At 42.8% G+C, this 21,263-nt stretch overlaps 2 protein-coding genes across 2 annotated transcripts in view; both read right to left on the bottom strand.

Moving 5' to 3' along the window:
• Positions 1–385: 385 nt before the first annotated feature.
• On the bottom strand, positions 386–10,281 carry LOC106611871 (HLA class II histocompatibility antigen gamma chain). The gene is made up of 8 exons (XM_014212490.3): positions 10,034–10,281; positions 9,136–9,305; positions 7,045–7,133; positions 3,380–3,442; positions 3,179–3,262; positions 1,850–1,931; positions 1,142–1,198; positions 386–1,004 (listed from the first exon to the last, which is right to left on the bottom strand). Exons 1-8 carry the CDS (start codon positions 10,123–10,125, stop codon positions 997–999), a joined length of 645 nt encoding a protein of 214 aa, XP_014067965.1. The 5' UTR covers positions 10,126–10,281; the 3' UTR covers positions 386–996.
• Positions 10,282–11,889: 1,608 nt separating this feature from the next.
• The window catches only part of LOC106611870 (bifunctional heparan sulfate N-deacetylase/N-sulfotransferase 1), a 93,242-nt gene continuing 83,868 nt past the window's right edge, over positions 11,890–21,263 (bottom strand). The window contains exons 7-15 of the mRNA XM_014212488.3: positions 20,761–20,946; positions 18,212–18,340; positions 17,905–18,087; positions 16,741–16,837; positions 15,978–16,101; positions 15,460–15,634; positions 15,078–15,358; positions 14,811–14,913; positions 11,890–14,387 (exon numbers count right to left, since the gene is read on the bottom strand). Coding sequence (XP_014067963.1) covers positions 14,268–14,387; positions 14,811–14,913; positions 15,078–15,358; positions 15,460–15,634; positions 15,978–16,101; positions 16,741–16,837; positions 17,905–18,087; positions 18,212–18,340; positions 20,761–20,946 — 1,398 coding nt within the window. The 3' untranslated portion in view covers positions 11,890–14,267. The remainder of the gene's footprint in view (positions 14,388–14,810; positions 14,914–15,077; positions 15,359–15,459; positions 15,635–15,977; positions 16,102–16,740; positions 16,838–17,904; positions 18,088–18,211; positions 18,341–20,760; positions 20,947–21,263) is intronic.

A 21,263-nucleotide genomic window follows, 5' to 3' on the forward strand; every position in this document is an offset into this window, starting at 1 on the left:
GACTGTGCCACGTTGAAAGTCACTGATCTCTTCAGTAAGGCCATTCTACTGCCAATGTTAGGCTATGGAGATTGCATGGCTGTGTGCTCAATTGTATACACCTGTCTGCAACAGATGTGGCTGAAATAGCAGAATCCACCATTTTGAAGGGATGTCCACATACAATTGTATCTATAGTGTACCTTTCTAACTAATATACTATGTTAAGAGTTTACACTGCCTCTTCCAATGAAATGTGGGCAGGTCAAAATAATCTATTCATTTTAAAATGTTGATTACTTCTACATACCATTATCATTGACAATGATAAATGACAAAGTCTGGTTATGGCTATTTATACTTCCTGTTATTTTGTGGAGGATAGACTAAGGGTCATGAAACAGTGTTTCAGTAGGAAACAACATACTTTATTAATTCTGTCTGGTTCACATCTCTTGGTAGAATCACTTCCCCACATCCTCATTCATAATAGTAAAAGCATGCTTTAAAGAGATGGACAAATAGATGTTAATCTATGTTATATTATATAGACAGTAAGCTTTTCAAACAAAGCCCTATGGCAATCTATGGGGAGAGGCAGATAAAAAAAAAAACAGGTGGGGCTAGCCCCCATTAGAGGGGTATGATTGGAGGACCAAGGTAAGGGACTAGGGGTAAAAATGGACAGGAGTAGGGTCAGGGTTTGGGAAAGTTTGGATGTTGTGCGCATGGAGTAAAATGTAACATACACTTCATATGTATATATTTAGCAATGCTTAACATAGCTGAGCTCACAAGCAAACATTTTAATAGTTTAAGCCTTATATGCTGTCCGAAGGCAAATCATCCAGAAATCAAAAGAGAACATTGATCGGTTTGCCTTCCAGGTAACTTAGCTATATGAAGATAAAGGAAGAGTGAGATAGACAGAAGGAAAATTGTGTGTATTTTTTGGGGGAGGGGGGGATAAGGACACTTGGTGAAGAAGGCCATCAGGTGCTGTGGTTGAGCTGTGGTTTACTCATCTGCAAAATATAGAGAAAAGAGTCAACCATATGTGCCAAACTATCAAGCAATGTATTCAGACATGTGATCCAAAGCGTTGCCTATATATTGTACATCTCTCTGTCTGTTTGTTATTGAGTTTCTATCTAACACTCACTCTTGTACTCCTTCAGCTGCATCATCCTGGGGTAAGCTGCCATCCTCTGATGGGGGACTGTGGGAAACAAACAGTAACATGAGACAACAACAGTCCCATCACCACCACTATGTACCTACCAGATATAACGTTCTCGAGAAGAGAGGAAAATAAGGGAGAGGGAAAGAAGAGAAGAGAGGGAAAGAAGAAAGAAGAGAGGGAAAAGAAAGGGAAAGAAGAGAGGAAAGTGAAAGAGAGGCTAGTGAAACAACAGAGGAGAGTGAAAGAAGAGAGAGGAGAGGGAAAGAAGAGAGAGGAGAGGGAAAGAAGAGAGGAGAGGGAAAGAAGAGAGAGGAGAGGGAAAGAAGAGAGAGGAGAGGGAAAGAAGAGAGGAGAGTGAAAGAAGAGAGGAAAGTGAAAGAAGAGAGGAGAGTGAAAGAAGAGAGGAAAGTGAAAGAAGAGAGGCGAGTGAAAGAACAAAGAGGGAAAGAAGAGAGGAGAGTGAAATAACAGAGAGGAGAGGAGAGTGAAAGAAGAGAGGAGAGGGAAAGAAGAGAGCAATGGTGAATTTATATTAAATACTTGGTTTAGGGGGTGGGTGGAAGAAATAAGAGAGGGAGAGACAAGAGACATGAAGTTATGAGGTGGTGGGGGGTGAGGAGGTGAGGAGGTAGGGGTGAGGACGAGGTGGTGGTTTGGAGGTGTTGGTGGAGGGGGGGGTAAGCTCACCTGGCTGAGGTGTGGGGGGAGCAGGGGGCTTCTCCTGGGCCATCTGGAAGAGCAGCCAATAACGCACCCAGGTCTCAAAGCCCTGAGGGACACAGTCAGGGTTCAGGGTAAGATATGGTTGGGCGATATGGTATTTTATGTTTTTCAATAATAAATGTTTTAAATATGCTTAGTGAGTATGTCATGAGCCTAGGGTGGCAGCACATACATTATAAGTGATTTCAATGGGGCTTTCTCCACTTATAATGTTCAATCTAACTACAAACTAAAATCATTTTCAGCATTTTCAACAATTTCTGGATTTCCTGCACTTTAATTATAATTTCCACACTGTGCCACACAGCATGATATAGTCAAAAAATGGTGAACTGTTAAAATCATGGAAATATAACAATTGTTCTGATTCTATAATTGGAATATAGTGGGCAGAACCTTGAATACATTGTTGTTTGACAAGACACCGAATGAATAAGCCAGTGAGGAATTATTGACAGGGTAGGAACCAAAGTGTTGGTCTGTGTTTTCAGGTGACCCTAATTAGATGTTAAATTACATGTTTTCTTACTTCATGTAGCTAGCTAACCAACATATTCATGCTTCACCTTTTCCTCTCTGATAAGATACCGTTGCACAAAAATGCTAATCTAGGTCTACACCAGCACTGGTACCAGACAGTATTAGCTAACTAGCTACGTTCGCTCTGACTGTTAGTACATTTAGCCAGTTAACTAGCGATTACCGGTTAACAGTAATTATTTTTACTACACCTTGCCAAGAATAGACAGTAGTTTGCAGACAGCAAGATACAAACAATAAGTGTAATTATAGAGTGCTAGTGGAAAGCGAATGTTGCATCCATCTGACCATGCGGAGTGAACGGCAAGAAAGTGCTCATGACTCAGTGGTCGAGCAACTGCTCTCTCCTTGAGTGACGGGGCAGGGCTTGGTGTGGTTAGCAGCATGTAGCAGCAGGAGGAGAGAGAGAGCGATTACTTAAGTAGCAAACAGAGTAAACTATAAAAACAGACATTATTAGCGCCGGAGTATCTATCACATTTGGTTTAGAAGGTCATTTTAAAACTCAAACCGGTCCTTGCATCATTACCGGTATATAGTAAAACACTGTGCACCGCACAGCCCTTGGGTAAGATACTGTAAGGTAATGTGGATCATGTCATGATTATTTATGGATATTCATACATGTGTCTTAGGGTGTTATCAGGGTTCCTATACAGTGCACTACTTTTGACCACAAGCCTTATGACCCTGGTCAAAAGTAGTGTACTAAAAGAGGAATAGGGTGCCATTTGGGATGCATCTAAGTCTCACCTCCCACTCAGTCTCCTCCACCTGTTGCTTCAGGCTCTGCAGGTTGGCCAGGAACGTCTCGTTGAACTGTGGCAGCTGGGGGTTCTGCACAATAAAATAATGAATCAATCAATGGCTGATATTTAAACTGTTCCTGTCTTTGTAGAGGGGACTTCAATGCAAAGGGTGGATTCATTGATGAATATGTATTTATTAATTTACCTGCAGCAGATCCTTCACTTGATCCTCCAGGCTCACAATTGCAATTGCAGTGGCCTCCAGGTTCTGATGGGAGAGCAGACAGTCAGACAGACAAAAATACTCAGCTTTTTATTTTAATTTCAAAGGAGCAGGAGGGAGCTTAGTCCTAGGGGACACAAGTTAACATTTCAAAGTGAGCTTGTTGCTGCCATCTAGTGGCTGTTTTCCCTCAGTTCATAAAAGCCTTGAAGACAGCCTTTCTTAAAGTATGGGTCGCGGACCTATTCATGAACACTGTGTATCAACAGACTCATTGTCTTTATTTTTTTAACTCAAAGGCCATGAACTCCTGAGCTGTGTGAAGTGGCATGTGTTATGGTTACTTTGCCTGGTCTTGTGAGTATATTGTTTTAGTGTGTGTATCGGTCTAATGTATTGGTCTAGTAGTGTGCATGCTGCATCCAGAGAAAATGTTAGTTTTTTAATGATTGTGTTTACAGATGTTGGTTCATCATTTGATCACCCTGTTGCAGGAAATTAAACACTTGTAGTGTATTTGAGGTTTAAAAAGACTTCTAAAGTTTGTAATTTCCACTTACAAATTTCAGACTTGATTTTCACATATGAATAATATATCAACCCCTACAAAAATGTCCATTAATAGTGGGTCGCGACATGTCAGAGAACGTGTATAGTTACTTCATTCATTACTAGAATTGATGTGGCAATGTGCAACTGTGCTCTCTGTAAGTGCGCTCCATGCTTAGCAGTGGTGTCTCTGCTCAGTTTGGCAGCTGCACGAGTGGGAGGGAGACACCTGTGTGCTTTGCGGTTTACATCTTTTTCCTGCAGTTTTATTGAAGATCCCTCCGCGACCCACAAGCTGCAGCGCTGTCATTCAGCAGCAGATGATGCGCTCTCAGCCATTCACTTATCATTCCCACTTGCCATCACTCACCGCTGTCATCAAATGGACTCAAGCTAGCCACAAGTTCTGACTGAGCTCAATCGTCAAGAAACCCAAATCCAGAAATGAGTTTCGCTCTCTTTTTTTCATACAACCTTTGAGAAATAAAGAGGAGCGCCCACAATGTGTCTTGTGTGGGAAGTGCTTAGTAATGAGTCTCTCAAACAGGGGTGGAAATCCCGGGGGGGACGGGGGGGACACGACCCCCCCATCCTGGGAAAAATATGATTTGTCCCCCCCAATATATCACTGAAACATAACTATGTAATTTAAATAATATTAATAATACGCAATGAAAGCAACTGTGCTGATTATAGACACTTAATAGCGCGTTTTTAAGTTTCAAAAGATTGCGACCCCCCCACCCTTTGCCTCACAATGGTTTGATCCACTGCCAGTTCCTTAGTTGGCAAGGTAACAGAGGGGTCGTGTCTACTGTCTGAAAGGCACTCAATGAACGTAACTGACGTGAGGTTAATCCAGTCAATCGCGCACAAACACTAGCTGAATATGCAGAGCTAGCGCGCAAATATTACCTATTAAGCTAGCTAGTACCTATTCCATTTATGTGGCCTTGTCAAAGATGGAATCTTTGCTATCGTCAATTTATTCCAAGATCAGCATGCAGATGATGTAAATTAGTGCTTCAAAGTCCCTGTGATAAGGTTAGCGATAAACTGAAGTCCAAACTGAACAGAACTACACTCTCTTCTACCATTGTCTTAAATATATTTAATGGTCTCGGTACAAAAGCTAAATTGTCGCAAGGGAACTTTTATTTATTTATTTATTTTATTTCACCTTTATTTAACCCAGGTAGCAAAGATTATAGCAAACACCACTGAAACTGAATTGGTGCTCGCTAGGTTTGCAAATTCAGCTATTGTTGGAAGCCAGCCAATATGAAACAAACTATTAAAATTACAAAATGTTGCAGCATATGTTGTGTAAATGGTGAACTCATACAGCTGTCAACTCTTGTCATTTTAATCCGTTTCACATTTGCTAGCTACCTTTTAGATCGAAGCCCAAATAGAATGATAAAAGATAAGATGATAGAAGCCCATCTCCTACTGTAAATAACCTACACACGTGTGTGTGTGTGTGTAGCCAGCCAGCCAGGTAGAAAAATGGCAGAAAAATAAAAGACGGACATCAGAGTATTTTTCAGTACACCAAAATGCAAAGTAAGAACCCTAGTAGCCTAATATCTCAAAGACTAGTTGATAAAATGTTCATAAGAAAGAAATGAAATTCTAATGGAAATGTTTCACAATGATGTCATTAGGCAGAGCAGGCAACAGATGGCACACAGACAGCAGAGTTGGGGACAGATATGCAGGGACAGACTGGCAGAGACAGGGAGTCTCAGGTAAGTTTGTTGAGTCTTTGTTTGGCAACATTATGAAAGGTTCTCCATTTTTTTTACTTGTAAAATAGGAACATAATTGGAAAATGCCATGGATACCCCCACTCTCAACTTAAACTGGTGACTGAACTAAGATTTGTTAAAGGCAATGGTATTGATGTGATTAGTTGTGTAGTTTTGGGTACCGGTAGTTAGGAGTACGGCAAACACCTTATTTCTTTGGTTCCTCAATATACATTTACCATATTACAATGTAGGCTATGTGTTACAGCACTACTTTTGGTGTCCCCCTCAGGAATTGCTCTTGAGAAGATTTCATGTAATTGTCCCCTCCAAAGTTGATATCAGATTTTCGCCCCTGCTCTCAAAACAAACAAATTAAAAGGACACATCCTGACTAAACATCCACAGCATGACAGTAAACCCAGGGAGTTATTTCAGAACAGGGCAGAATGCTTCAGGAAACAGTGCTTCAGGAAACAGTGCTTCGACAGTGAAAAGTAAGTCAGCTAGCAGGGCATTGTTGTCTATTTTAGAACAGGTGATGACAAGCAGAAATAAGGGAGTACTATATCTCATAGTAGTAGATGTGAGTTTCTCTTTCAAACAATCCCCTCGTAGACAGCTAACAGCTAGCTGGGTAACGTTAGCCAAAGCAAGCTAGCCAGCTACCCTAAGTAACAGTACAGATGAAGATAATCATTTGACTGAAGCAATGCTTTTTGGGGCAAACACACACAGTTCTGGGTTTCTCATCTACAGCAGGAAGCGGTCTCCTGCCTGACTGAGAAAGCAGTAGATGTTCTGATCCAGTTTGGCCCCACATACCTATGCGAGTCAAGGTTCTCAACTCTGACATACTTAAAAACAAGTACAGAAACAGACTCCATGCTGAGCATGACCTCAGGGTTGCACTGCCAAAAACTGAGCCCAGAATAGACAAGCTTGTTCAAAACTTCAACCAGCCACACATATCTCATTAGGACTGTGTGTGTGTGTTCTGTTATACATCTGTGTGATGTGATCAATCCGTTTATTCCAGTTCAGAATGAAAATGATTTCTTGTATTTTAACAGCAACAGTTCCAACCTAGACAGATATGTAAAGTGTTTTTAAATGGGGAAAAATAAATATGAATTGCTATTTATATGTATATTTTATTTAATTTGTATTTTTTTTGTCTATATTGCATTTGTTTTATGCATAAGGGCATTGAAATGTACCGATACTTACATATAGTTGCATGTTTTCATAAGCTTGGGTCCCAGGAAAACACAGAATATATCATTTGGGTCCCAGGCTGAAAAAGTTGAATAACCCCTGCTCTAAGAAGGGAAAGAGGAGTCATACCGTCATGGGAGTCTTGGAGTCCTCATCAGTGAAGTCGATCAGCCGGGCCATGTTGAGCATGGGCATCTGCATCTTGACAGGGGCCACAGCTGGAGCCAGAAGGGGAAGACGGCGACAGGTCAGTGTGAATAAGATCAAACACTTCCAATTGGGATTGAGGCTAGCCCCTCCCAAATTTCTAGATGAATCATGGTTGGGGAGTAATGATGACCAAAAAATTGTAATCGTTACATTACCAGCTAAACTATTGTAATCAGATTGCAGAGCCTTTTGAAAAACTAGATGCTAACTTTTAGCATGACTTTTAAATTCTTAAAGGATGTTTGTGTCAAATTATTTTACACCTTTCTGTTTTCTCAATGACATTCAAATCAGCATTGAAAAAAGGTTTGTTCCTCCTCAGCGAGTCTAACCACAAATCAGAGACCACTATGACACACAAAATTCGTTTGATGGGTTGCGGGAAAAGAGCAGGAATAGGCTTTTGTAGGCCACAGTCCAAGCTATGTCTTCTAAACGGTGCGACTGCTGTCGGCATCCAAAGATTATCCAACTTGAATACACGCTTGGTGGTAAGGATGATAGCAGTGGTGTAGCCTACAGGCGATACTGATATCACTTATTATTGATATCTAGACTATATAGCGCATTGCTGTGAATCACAATGCTGCTCTCCCATTTATTTGGGCCATCGGATTGTGGTTGTTGTGGTTGGCTGTTCACTAATGTACTGTATATTCTGTTTAAGCTGCCTATCAAATCATTGTTTTTGCGTCCAGGGGTGTATTCATGACGGAAACCATTTAAGAACCAAACGGAAGCAAACAAAGGCAAACGAGAATTTGTATTGGACAAATTCAGGTAGGTCCCTCCACGTTTCACTTGCTTCCGTTTAAGAAACGTTTTGCAACAGAACCAGAGTAATGAACACGCCCCCCAGTTGACAGCCAGTGAAAAATATGCTATTAACAACTATGCAATAAGTTTGATTTCCTCCCTAAACTCCCCTGTGGTATTGTGCTCCATACTATCAACAACTCATTTCATTTAAGAAGACCAGGAGTGGGGCTTTTATTTTCTTCATGGTAAATTACCATCTTGTCTTTCCTGTAGTGTTCAAAGCATGCCATTTCTGAGAGCAGCATTTATTTTTCAACTCGAAGCAATGAGCCCAATCAGTCCTCCATGACAACAAAAAAAGAAAAGATTAGGCTAAATAGTAATTTGTTTTTTGGGGTCATGCTCATGTAAAACAACTTGGCTTATCTAGATTTCCAAGTCCTATTATTGAGGATCAAGGGGTATTAAATAATTGGAACGACTAGAAATCTGACAGACTTTGGTTAAAGATATAATCTAATCGTATTATTATCTGTAGTAGAAAGCAATAGGTTGAAGAAGCCTACATAACCAACCCATAAAGTAAAATGCAACATCCATTTATAGCCAGCTATGTAAACTCTAACATTGATTTATCCGCGGTGTCAGGATATACATTTTTGTCTTACTCTAATGCCTATTAAGCAGGTTGACATTTATTGGGACGAGTCATCCTTAAGGTAGAATGGGCCAGCTTCAAAGTCAAAATTGGCTACATTGTAAATATATATAAACAAAAAAATATATTAAAAGTTTACTTTATTTAAAGTTATGGTTAGGCATTACGGTTAGCAGTGTCGTTAAGGTTAGATTTCAAATCCGATTTTAAGACTGTCTGTGCCAGCTACTAACCTGTGCCTCTTAAGGGAAAGTAATCTAAAAGTAACAAAGTAATCGGATTACATTAGAGTTTGGGTAATCCGAAAGTGCCGTTACAGATTACAATAAATGTAATTTACCCAACTCTTATAATAATAATAATATATGCATTTTAGCAGACACTATCCAAAGCGACTTACATTTAAAAAAAATATGGACTCATGACTGTATGGGTGGTCCCTTCTGTGGAATAAAACCCCTACCTATTCCATTCCTCTTTTCTATCCAGTTCCCCTAGTCTCTCTTCCCACATAAGTAGATCTCACTTCCCTCTCCTTTGGCCACCAACTCTACACATCAACACCCCTCCTTCCCTCTCCTCCAATCCCCTACCCAGTGGTCTGTTTCTCAGCTGCTTGCGCATGTTGTCGTTGCTCTTCTGCATGTCATGGATCTGGCCCCTCTGGTTGAAGACCAGGTAGGCAGTGAGGGCCTGGCCGGCTAGGAGAAGACACGCCAGCACTGTCAACCCTGCTACCTTAAACGCACGGCTGTTAGAGGCCCTACAGGAAGGAATGAGAGTAAGATGGGTAGATAAAGGGGGTGATAGATTAGACGAGATGGAAAGTAAAGAGACCGAGGGAAAAATATAAGGAGAGAAACAAATTGAAATTATACCTTGATTTATGGAGACCAAACATTATTTACTTTTTAAAAAAGATTATGGGGATCATAATTGCATTTCTGACATGTATGGGGTTGTCCTTGTGACATCCCAGCACCTCCAAAAACGAATCAGAGCCCCGTGCAGAGACAAAAGCTGATTCTAAACCAGTAAGAATGAAAATGTTCAACACTGTTTTCTGTTCCTCATTCCTGAGCCTATGATTAATACAGGTTTGGGAGACATCAGTAGTTACTAGGCAGAGGCTTCATCTGAGTGTAAAGGAAGGAATGAAAGCATAGGGAATGTAGTCAGCATCAGCAGATAACTCAAACCATTGTTAATACTCCCAATATCATTTATGCATACTTTCAATAATGACGTGAATTCACAATAGCATACAAGTTGTAAATAAATTATATAAAATATTGCACTTGTTTATGGATTTTCTTTATGTGTTTAACATAATTTTTTATACATGATTATTGTAATATCATATTTTGAGTTTACACTTACTTGAACCTTACTTTGGGGAATGACGAAACAGACTATAGACAATATGCAGATGCATGTAACGAAGTAACATCTATAAAAAGTGTTTCGTAAAATTACTGCTATAAATGTCACCTTGTGTTGGTTGTTATTGGGAGGATAACGTCCTGGCTCCCTGCGCGCTCCAGGAGCGCATCATCGTGTCTCTGCTGCTGTTGCTCCTCCATTCTCTTCAAGTCTATGTTCTCTCAAATTCTGCGATCAGTAAAAAGGGAAGAGATCTATTCGGAGAAAGCGTCTGTCTGAAATGACAGGCAGTCTTGCCAGGATTGGAAAGCCCCGAGTCTATAAAGTGATGGGCAGGTTCAACTAGATTGTAGAGTTTGAACTAAGCTGTCATTGGTCAACCTGCCCCTGCATCACTTGTTGATAGAGGCAGACAAATCTGAAGCAATGAAAAGAAAGTAGAGTTCAACTTCTCATGAATGAAAAATAGTAGATAGAAAGTAAATAGAAAATCCCTCAGATTTTACATTTGAAAATCAACATCCCATTTGATTGTTTTTAAGGAAATGCATTAATTCTTAAGATCTTAATTCATTCAGAAATGGAGTCCTAAGGTTAAACAACAATCCAGTTATTATCTAGCCCTGTACCTATGCTGGGCCAGTAACCATAATATGCATACATTTTTTTATCAAATAATAGATAGAATACTTATGGACAGAGGTCTGCACCAGTGCAATATTTTGCTTTTTTTGTTTTCAATCAGTAATAAAATATACATTGAAAAAAATAAAGATGATGTTTTTTGTCCTTTATTCTATTTTGAAATAGTGTGAATAGGATACTTTTACCATACTGTAGTACTTTTGAAGCTACAGTATGGTAATAAGAAAAGTTAGTGGACATTTATGATCTTACAGTTGATAATGATGCAAGATGTTTGAAACCTTTCCCCTTAGAGACAACACTGGCAAAGTTCTATACTCATTGGATGCCTTGAAGGCTTTCATTTAAGTCTGTAAACCAATCAGTCATTCCATAGAAGTGTGGATCAGAATTCCACTTATTCTACAGTGAATGTTGGGGATTTTCCATTGTGGTAGCGATGATGAGAAAAGTGCTGAAAGATAAAATCCACAGAAGATGCAATCAAAAGGAATCAGATCATGCCGTAAGGTCAGAAAGTAATCAATACAGTACTCATTTACTCTCAAAGACCGTTTGAACCCAGTTTGGACTCTTATGGACAGTTTGAACCCTGGAGGTTGATGTTTGTACTAGAGGTCTTCATGGGTCCAAAAAGTTGGGGGACCCAGACCTGAAAACAATCAGACCCGAACCTAAATGGGCTAGACTCTAGGCCAGACCTGATTGGACCAGAGAACAATCAGACCCGAACCCAAATTGGCTAGACTCTAGGTCAGACCCGATTGGACCAAAGTGATAAAATAATGATGTTTATCAGCAAAGTTGCTCTTCTGGTTAATTAATATCTCTTTATATGTTAGCTAAGCCTTCTATAAGTCAATAAATTCACCTTATTAGCGTAAAATCTATATGCTATAGGCTATGCAGAGCCGTGGTCGGGTCCATTTGGGTCTATCAGCTTTAGATACATAGAACCGAGACCGGATGACAAACAGGATCTGACTCGGACCCGAGGGAAAATGATTTGGGTTCGGGTGGACCCTTGAAAACCTATAGTCTGTACTGATCTGATCTCATACCTAGCTACAAACGGAAAACATAACACCAGTACTATTCAACTGAAACCATTATACCCTGTAAAAATATAGTAAAACCCTCTCCGTCCCGAGTGAGACATTCTCTTATGAGAGACTGTGATCTTCATCTCAGGTTTGAGTTGTAATCTGCTTCTCCTTCCCAAATGATATCGTACTTCTCTGAAAACACTTGTGTATCAAACATTCAGAGACACAGTCTGGGGTCTCAGTGGGGAAAGACAAGAACATTTCTGAAAAATATAAAAATCAAGTGGTTTTATTTGCTAATTAAAAAGCACTGACAATATTAGTTACACTGTAAAAATTATTGACAACAATTACAAGTCTTTATCGTACAGTCCGGGGAGATTAGTACCATCATTGCTGTTATTGTGTTATTATCATGTCAATAATACTTTAAATAAAGAAATCAAGGAGCTCTGTACAACAATTGGCAGTGTGGGGGTAGTTGAGAGAAGGAATAAGAGGGGAGGAACGTTCGTATGAACAGATGGGATGAAAGAGATCTGTCTGGACTTCAGCAGATGGCACTATTTTATGATCCATTGTAGTGACAATTCAATACTACCTGGATGATTCTGTCCCCACTGAATACCTCTCGTTGCATTATGAGAGGAGGCTGAAAGAGTTTCACCTCAATCACATTCAATAATTGATGTCTATAACATTAGATTGCAGAGCCAGGAAAGAAACAAACGAACAGCATGTGCGTTGTTATTACGTCTGAACAACGTTGTACAAAAGTATTGCAGTAAGAGCAGCTTTTTGTTATGTACGCTTGCAGTGGTAGTACCATGTGACTAATGTCTGAGTTCCAACTACTACTATAACTCGGGGCCATACTGACTATGTCAGGTGTTCATGTTTTAGATTCTCCCTGATGCAACTCAGAAATACTATGAACAACTGCTAAAACAAAATCAAATGGAACATTCAAAATAAGGATATATATAAAAAATAATCCTCACACTGCAGATGACTGATGGACATGAGTGCATTTAAACTTAGCTTATGTCAGACTTCACGGTCTCACTTTAAATAAAGTACAACTTATAAACGCCTTAGAGCGCATACATAAAGGCTTCATAAGCACTACATAAATGCTTCAAAATTAGTGTATGACACTATGAATGGTGTATAAGCATACAGTGTGTTATGTCACATTTGGCAATTCATCCTACAGTGGGAAGTGTTGTCACCTTTTAGAGTATGAAATATGATTATAGATGATTTGTGAAGCATTTATGTAGTGCCTATGAAGCTTTTATGTACACTATTTAAAGCCTTCATAAGTTGTACTTTGTTTAAAGTGGGACCGACTTCACATACTGTAATATCTGTGTTATGACTGAGCTTTCAGACAACCTGTTAAACTAGAATTACTGTACTTTCAGACAACCTGTTAAACTAGAATGACTGAGCCCTCAGACAACCTGTTAAACTAGAATGACTGTACCCTCAGACAACCTGTTAAACTAGAATGACTGTACCCTCAGACAACCTGTTAAACTAGAATGACTGTACCCTCAGACAACCTGTTCAATTAGAATGACTGTACTTTCAGGCAACCTGATAAATTAGTATGACTGTACTTTCAGACAACCTGTTAAATTAGAATGTGTGTGTATCTGTAAAGTCTATTTATGAGATGTACCAATACTTTGCATATTGTGCTTTCAATGTGTGCAGCCTGGCTGTCTGCCTGACACTTCCTGTGCTGTGTATGCGAACCCATCCGAAACAGAAACTGAGCGAAAATGTGTTTGTGGTCACCTTTTACAATAACATGTCTCCAAATCACCATCTTAAAAAGTAAGAACCGTCAATAGGCCAGGTAATGTAGTGGTGAAGATTCTGTCATGGCACTGGTAAATGTGTTCATGTCTAGTGTCTAAAGGCCTAGTGAATAAGACCACATCACACCTGTAGCCTGAGTCAATATACAACATACCACCCCCCTATGGTTTTTAGATAGAAAACATAGGCATTTTCAACTAATGGCATTCATTCTTTTAATTGATTCAAGTACTAATTGATCTCTGCTCTAGTGTAATATCTGCCCTTTTTTCACCTCACCCAGCCTTAAATGACTGGTACTGTGCAGGCTAGCCAAGTCTCACTCTTCCTCTTCATCCTCCTGTTCCTCTCAAGAGTAAGGTCCAAGTCCATGTGAGGAACGCAAGGGATAGTCAAAGAAAGAGGGGACGAGGGTTGACCACACCCTCCTCTCCATCCCATCCTATCTGTACCGGTACCTTCACACCCCTCCACCTCTGTAAGAGGTGGCGCAGTCTTGTGGGGAGTCTCTTCGTAGAATGTACCAAGTAAGGGTGGTGGTGTTTCATGGGGAGGTACAACTTAGGGAGAGAGAGGAGTGCACTAAGGGCCTAGGTTATGAGCCATTGTAGACTCACCGCCCACAGGTCACCATCCCTGCTCTCCCTTCCTCCCTGTTCTCTCTTATGAAGAGCACATACAGAAGGAGAGGCTTTCTTCAGAACACACCCCTGTCTTACCCCCCTATGGATTCTCCAGGGGATTCATATCATACTCCTGAGGTGGCAGCGGAGCGGTTAAGCTGTGGTACAGTCCGCTGAGCTGTCCCCCCCCCCCCCCTGCTACCTGGTATGGACCAGTTCCTCTCGGAGCCAGCTGGGCAGGGGCTGGCCCATCCTGTACAGCAGCTTAGATAATGCTATGTTTTGATCCCTGTAGTGCTCCCTGAGGAACAACTGGGACTGGAGGACGGAGAGAGAGAGGGAGAGAGAAAGGGATAGTAGTGAGGGAGAGAGAGGGAGGGAGGGAGAGAGAGTGAGAGAGAGAGAAAAAGGGATAGGAGTGAGATAGGGAGAGAGAGGAAGAGAGAGATAGAGGGAGGTAGAGACAGAGGGGAAAAAATGGATTGGAGTGAGGTAGGGAGGGAGATAGGGATAGATAGAGAGAGAAAAAAGGATAGGAGTGAGGTAGGGAGAGAGAGAGAGAAAGAGATAGAATTATAATTACAGACACAGCCAGGATTCAATCAACGTTATCTGGCGCTTACACACATAAACCCCCCCTTACCAGTTACAAACAGAATAATCCTGAAGGTAATTAACAAACATGAATCATAATGAACAAATATCAGTGAACAACTTGCATTGGCAAATGACAACTCTTACCTCTGGGTCCATGTCAGGGTACCTCCGCCCCTTGCTCTTCCCCAGACACTTGGTCTTCCCTCCCTCCAGCAGCTGACACCAGAAGCCTTTGTTGGGGTCAAACCTGGAGAAAACACATTACACCTTAATCTGGGAGCCTCAGTTTAAAATGCACAGGACAATTTGCATTTTAAAATGCTCGTTGTTACAATACATCTAAGCCCGTATTGCCACATGGAGGTAAGTGGCTAGGGAAGTTATCTGCTCTGTGTTTGTGAAGTGACTCACGCTAAGATCCTGTGGTAGTTGACCGTGTTGACCAGGCCTAGAAACTTCTGGATCCTGTCCATGACTGAGGCCGGCTCAGTCTTCAACTGCTGCCCATCCAGAACCAGGACCTGACTGGAGTGGTAGTGGTTGAGCCATCTCTCCAGGTGGATGGCATACCAGCCCGGCACCAAGCAACGGTTCTGGAGCACACGCAATCTCACCGGGGCATCATGGGTAGCCACGATGACATCATGGAAGGAGTATTTCAGAGCCACTGGGTCGTCATGAGCGCGCTGGTGCTGTAGGATTATAACATGACGTAGGATGTATCGTACAGACCTGGTACCATGAGTAGTAATTATGTATTATATACAACAGTTATAAGGAGTTATAAACCAACCTGGTACCAGGAGTAAGCGCGGTCAGCTGGGTTGATGAGAATGGTGATGATCTTGGATTTTGGCAAGAGGGCAGCCGCCCGCTCCGCTGCCACCTCAGAGTCAAAATAGTTGGCACTTTTCTCAAAGTAGTAGTCTGAGCTGGTGTTGGAGGGCAGGGGGAAGTACTCCATGTACCTGTGTGTTCACCAAAAGACAAAACAGATACACTAACTAAACTATACACTAACAGAACACTGACAGAAGCCACCCCCTAGACTAGAAAGCATTATTTAATGGAAAGTCTCTAGACCAAGGGTGTCAAACTAATTTGGCCCTGGGGGCCATATGCGGTCTTCAACCTGGTCCAGAATGTAAGTCCGTTATAATGTCTAAACAGTTTCGATTTGATTTTAGTGCTTTACATTTGAGTAATTTAGCAGGGGGGGGGGGGGGGGGGGGGACCTGATCCTAGATCAACACTCCTACTCTGAGACCCTTTATGAAACGTCCCAGAGCTCTTTCTCTGTGGTAGTCGTACCAGTCGATGCCTCTGTGGTAGTTGTGTCCGTTGAAGAACTGGATCTCCTCAAAGGTCTCCTTGTTGGGGTAGTTGCTGGTCAGGTCAGGGTGCATGCCCAGAAACAGATAGAGGGCTGTAGAACCTGGGAGGGAGAGGGATTGAGAGGGAGACAGAGAGAGAGAGGGAAGGGGGATGAAGCGGGGAGAGAAAGAGAGAGACACAGTGGAGAGAGAGTATATATTTTGAAGCATTAAAACATTGACTTTGCAGCAGCCATGACAATGAATGATCAAATAAATCGTCTCGTTAGAGTCCTGTTCCCATTAGTGTTGGTGAGTTTCTCATAAACCGCCTTCTGCTTTCTCTGCGGAGGAGAGAGTGTCTGTCGGTCATGTGTGACAGGCCAGTTCCCGTAATTTTGTTCTGTACTGAGAATGTGTAACTCTGAGAGAACAACACCTCCTCTGCAGACCAAAGTCTCAGAAACCTCCCACAGGCCAGAGCAAATACCTGTCAGCTCTAACTACTCATCACTGCGATAATTACATATGAGGAAGGGAAGTGAATCACAAGTGAGGTGAAATCAAGGCTCCGTCCCAAATGGTACCCTATTCCCTATATAATGCACTACTTTTGACCAGGGTAGGGCTCTGGTCAAGAGTAGTGCATTATACAGGGAATAGGGTGCCATTTGGGATGGGGAGCGAGCAGATGTGAGATTGTGGACTGAGAGTCATGGCTAGTGATGTCCACTAGGTGGTTTTGGTGTTCCATCTCTCACCTGTCTTCTGAGGCCCAATGACAAGCAGCTTGGGGAAACGGTCGCATGTCTTCTCCTTTGACCAGATGTCCTTGTGCCTTTTGTCCTCGCAGGGATCCTGTAGGACCAGGGTTTGTGAGTCCTTAGTCATTCTTACATGTATCCAGTTGTTTAACCTCTAAAAGTCTAAGCCGTTGGGGGGGCTTGGGTACTAAGCTAACATATGAAATTGTTTTAAGATGGTCATACCATGGATAATTTTGCTATTTTATTTAGAATTTTAGGACCACTTTAGGTATAACATTTTTCTATTTATTTTTTTATTTAGTACTATAGCCCATAGAAACGCATTGAATAACACATTCATAAATGGCAAAACAGACAGTCAAAAAATAAATCAGAAGGAATAAGGTTTTGAAGAGATATAAGAAAGCTCAGGAAATATTTTCGTTTTTAAACACATATTTAACCCCTTATGTTTTGGGACACAAAACTACGTCCATTCTTCCATTAGTTTGTATGGGTTACCTTCAAATGAGTCCCCTGACACGTGGGGGTTGTAGAGCAAAACGGAGAACACCATCATGTCCGGGAGTCTCCCCTTTCCATAGAGGGGTCATATTAGTTTGTCCAAACGGATGCTACGGACGTTTTCGTGAGAAGACCGATTATCGGGATGTCTCCTGGTCTGACAAACACCGCTGTAGCTCGGCCACCTTCCACCACAGATGCAGAAGGCCAACATTGGCAGATGCGGTGAAAAAAACTGATATCTCTAGCTTAAACTGACAGATTTTGAAGGGGCTTTTTAAAATTATGTTAGATTGACGCATGGGTGTGTCAATAGACTCTTAAGGATTAATGAACCCTGAACAAATACATACAACATCCTGAGGACGTGCGGCTACATTGGAATGGTCAATGGAGATGCCCTTTGAACACAAATACAATACTTGGCAGCAGATTGTGGTCTACAGGACAAGGATCCACCTAGGACTCATGTTAAAGACCTATCTAAATGAGACTAAACTGTGTACATTCAGGTTAAAAGGATGTTCCGCTCAAAATACAACCTAACATGATTGTTCCACTTGTAGCTGATTCCCCAAGAAAGTTATCACATCCCAGTATTCGTCAATGCACACATCCAGTTCCAGCCAGTCTCTCTCTGTCCCACAGACTGACCTGCCAGAGTGGGTCTCTCTCGTTAGGGAAGAGGCTGAAGTATCTCTGGGCCAGCTGGATGGGAGGCAGGGTCTGCAGCCGCAGGTTGGTCCAGGTTTGCAGGAAGGCCACCAGGCTCTTAAAGGTGTACAGGCCCAGCCGGTCGTTACCGTAGTTAGACAGGTGGGTCATGAAGATACTGATCTGGAGGAGAGAGAAACAGGCAAGAAAGAGAGAGAGAGGGAAAGACAAAGGTTAACTTAAATTCACTCTGATAGTGGGAGTGGCCAGCAGTGATTGGATGTATAGTGTGTGTGTGTTAACTCACAGGGTTTAGTAGAACAGTGAGGAACAGCTCTCCTCCGTTAATGAGTTTGTCCAGTTCGTTGGGACTGCCTGGATACTCCTTATAGAAGATGGTGTGCGTGAACAGGCCACACGTCTGCCTGGGCAAGACCTGCAAACAAACAAACAAACAAACAAACACACACACACACACACACACACACACACACACACACACACACACACACACACACACACACGTCAATGACACACACAAGCATGCACCCGCACACACCAGCGCCACTGGTCTATTCAATACAAAACATTACAAACCCCAGGCAATATCAACACTTTTGCTTTCAATAATCTTCATAATATTATTATCATTTGGAGAAGCTTATATGGAATTCATTAAAATACACATGTAGCTAGAGAGAGTCTGGGGATCTGAATATCAATCATCTACAGGAAGAGAGAGATGCCGACAGACGAGAGGAAAACCTACTGGCAGCACAACATAGTGTACTACTGGGGTTTCAGATAGTGTTTTTAAGAAGATTAACTTGTGTGTTGGTGGTGTGCCGTCGGGGTTTATGTTGTGGAGGGAAAAGTCTCTCTGTTGTTGATGTTGTTGTTGCATTGTTAAAGGCGTATCCATGAGGTAGTGTTTAGGGGACAGTCAGTGTCTGGTACTGTTTGGGGGCCAGTCAGAGTGTCTGGTACTGTTTGGGGGCCAGTCAGGGTGGTTGGTATTGTCTGGGGGTCAGTCAGGGTGGTTGGTATTGTCTGGGGGTCAGTCAGGGTGGTTGGTAGTGTCTAGGGGCCAGTCAGGGTGGTTGGTAGTGTCTAGAGGCCAGTCAGGGTGGTTGGTAGTGTCTAGGTGCCAGTCAGGGTGGTTGGTAGTGTCTGGGGGCCAGTCAGGGTGGTTGGTAGTGTCTGGGGGCTAGTCAGGGTGGTTGGTAGAGTGTGGGGGCCAGTCAGGGCGGTTGGTAGTGTGTGGGGGCTAGTCAGGGCGGTTGGTAGTGTGTGGGGGCCAGTCAGGGCGGTTGGTAGTATCTGGGGGCCAGTCAGGGCGGTTGGTAGTGTCTGGGGGCAGTCAAAGCGGTTGGTAGTGTCTGGGGGCCAGTCAGTGTGGTTGGTAGTGTTTGTGGGTCAGTCAGGGTGGTTGGTAGTGTGTGGGGGCCAGTCAGGGCGGTTGGTAGTGTGTGGGGGCCAGTCAGGGCGGTTGGTAGTGTGTGGGGGCCAGTCAGGGCGGTTGGTAGTGTGTGGGGGCCAGTCAGGGCAGTTGGTAGTATCTGGGCGCCAGTCAGAGTGGTTAGTAGTGTTTGTGGGTCAGTCAGGGTGGTTGGTAGTGTGTGGGGGCCAGTCAGAGTGGTTGGTAGTGTTTGTGGGTCAGTCAGGGTGGTTGGTAGTGTCTGGGGACCAGTCAGAGTGGTTGGTAGTGTTTGTGGGTCAGTCAGGGTGGTTGGTAGTGTCTGGGGACCAGTCAGGGAGGTTGGTAGTGTTTGTTGGTCAGTCAGGGTGGTTGGTAGTGTCTGGGGACCAGTCAGGGTGCTTGGTAGTGTTTGTGGGACAGTCAGGGTGGTTGGTAGTGTCTAGGGACCAGTCAGGGTGGTTGGTAGTGTTTGTGGGTCAGTCAGGGTGGTTGGTAGTGTCTGGGGACCAGTCAGAGTGGTTGATAGTGTTTGGGGGCCAGTCAGAGTGGTTGGTAGTGTTTGTGGGCCAGTCAGAGTGGTTGGTAGTGTTTGTGGGCCAGTCAGAGTGGTTGGTAGTGTTTGTGGGCCAGTCAGAGTGGTTGGCGTAGCTACAGTCCACTGTCACCTACTGCTGTAGAGGGATCCTCACACACTGATTGACCACCAAGGCATAATGAGGCTGGCCTTTCGAAGGCCACTGTTGCCACGGTGATATACATAAAACTGCCCTGCTGTTCTTTCCATCTCAGGGGAGGACAGAGAGAAGGAGAGATGTTGATAGGAGATACAGAGAAAAGAGAAGAAAGAGGGAGAGATGATGAGATAGGTGGGGTAATAGAGTTATGAAGGTGATGAGACAGGTGGGGTAATAGAGTTATGAAGGTGATGAGACAGGTGGGGTAATAGAGTTATGAAGGTGATGAGACAGGTGGGGTAATAGAGTTATGAAGGTGATGAGATAGGTGGGGTAATAGAGTTATGAAGGTGATGAGACAGGTGGGGTAATAGAGTTATGAAGGTGATGAGATAGGTGGGGTAATAGAGTTATGAAGGTGATGAGATAGGTGGGGTAATAGAGTTATGAAGGTGATGAGATAGGTGGGGTAATAGAGTTATGAAGGTGGTGAAGAGAGTAGAAAAGAGAAGGCAGCACCATCTTGTTTACACCTATTCTGTAACTTCAGATCTGCAAAGGAAGACAGAACAAACCCAGAGACAGAGAGTGGAACTTCTGTGCGTGTAATGTTTACTGTAAATTTGTATTGTTTATTTCACTTTTGTTTATTATTTACTTCACTTGCTTTGGCAATGTTAACATATGTTTCCCATGCCAATAAAGCCTTTCGAATTGAATTGAATTGAGAGAGTAACTGTCAGTAGGGTCCCTGTGACTCACGCTGATACCGCTGTGTATGAATCCTCGTCTGAAGCGGGCAGGTTTGAGGTGGGGGTACTCCTCTGTGCTGGTCACCCTGATGCCCCACACCTTCTTCCAGGCATCGTACAGCTGCAGGTGGACCGGGTACACCCCAGAGTGGTGGGGTGCCACCGCATAGCCCATGTTAGTGGGGATACCATGCTCCTGGAAAGAGAGGGAGGGGGAGGCAGAAGAGGGGTGAATGGGGGGAGGAGAGAGAGATATAGGAGGTAGGTAGGGAGGAAGAAGGAATCATAATTAAAATCACAGCCAGGAGTCAGACTTAAACGACCTGACACACACATAACTCATGACCAAGTGATTTCTCTCATTCAGCACAAGCCCTCACTGTATTTCTCCTCATTAGCAATGCTAAGGCTAGCCCAACACAGCACATAAATGGTACCGTAGATCTGTCATGATACAACAGAATGTGAGATAAAGAGCAGCATTAGTTCTGGTGCTTTGGACAAGTCATCATT

This window comes from Salmo salar, chromosome 09, assembly GCF_965601325.2.
Source record: "Salmo salar chromosome 09, fSalSal1, whole genome shotgun sequence".
Classification (NCBI taxonomy): domain Eukaryota; kingdom Metazoa; phylum Chordata; class Actinopteri; order Salmoniformes; family Salmonidae; genus Salmo; species Salmo salar.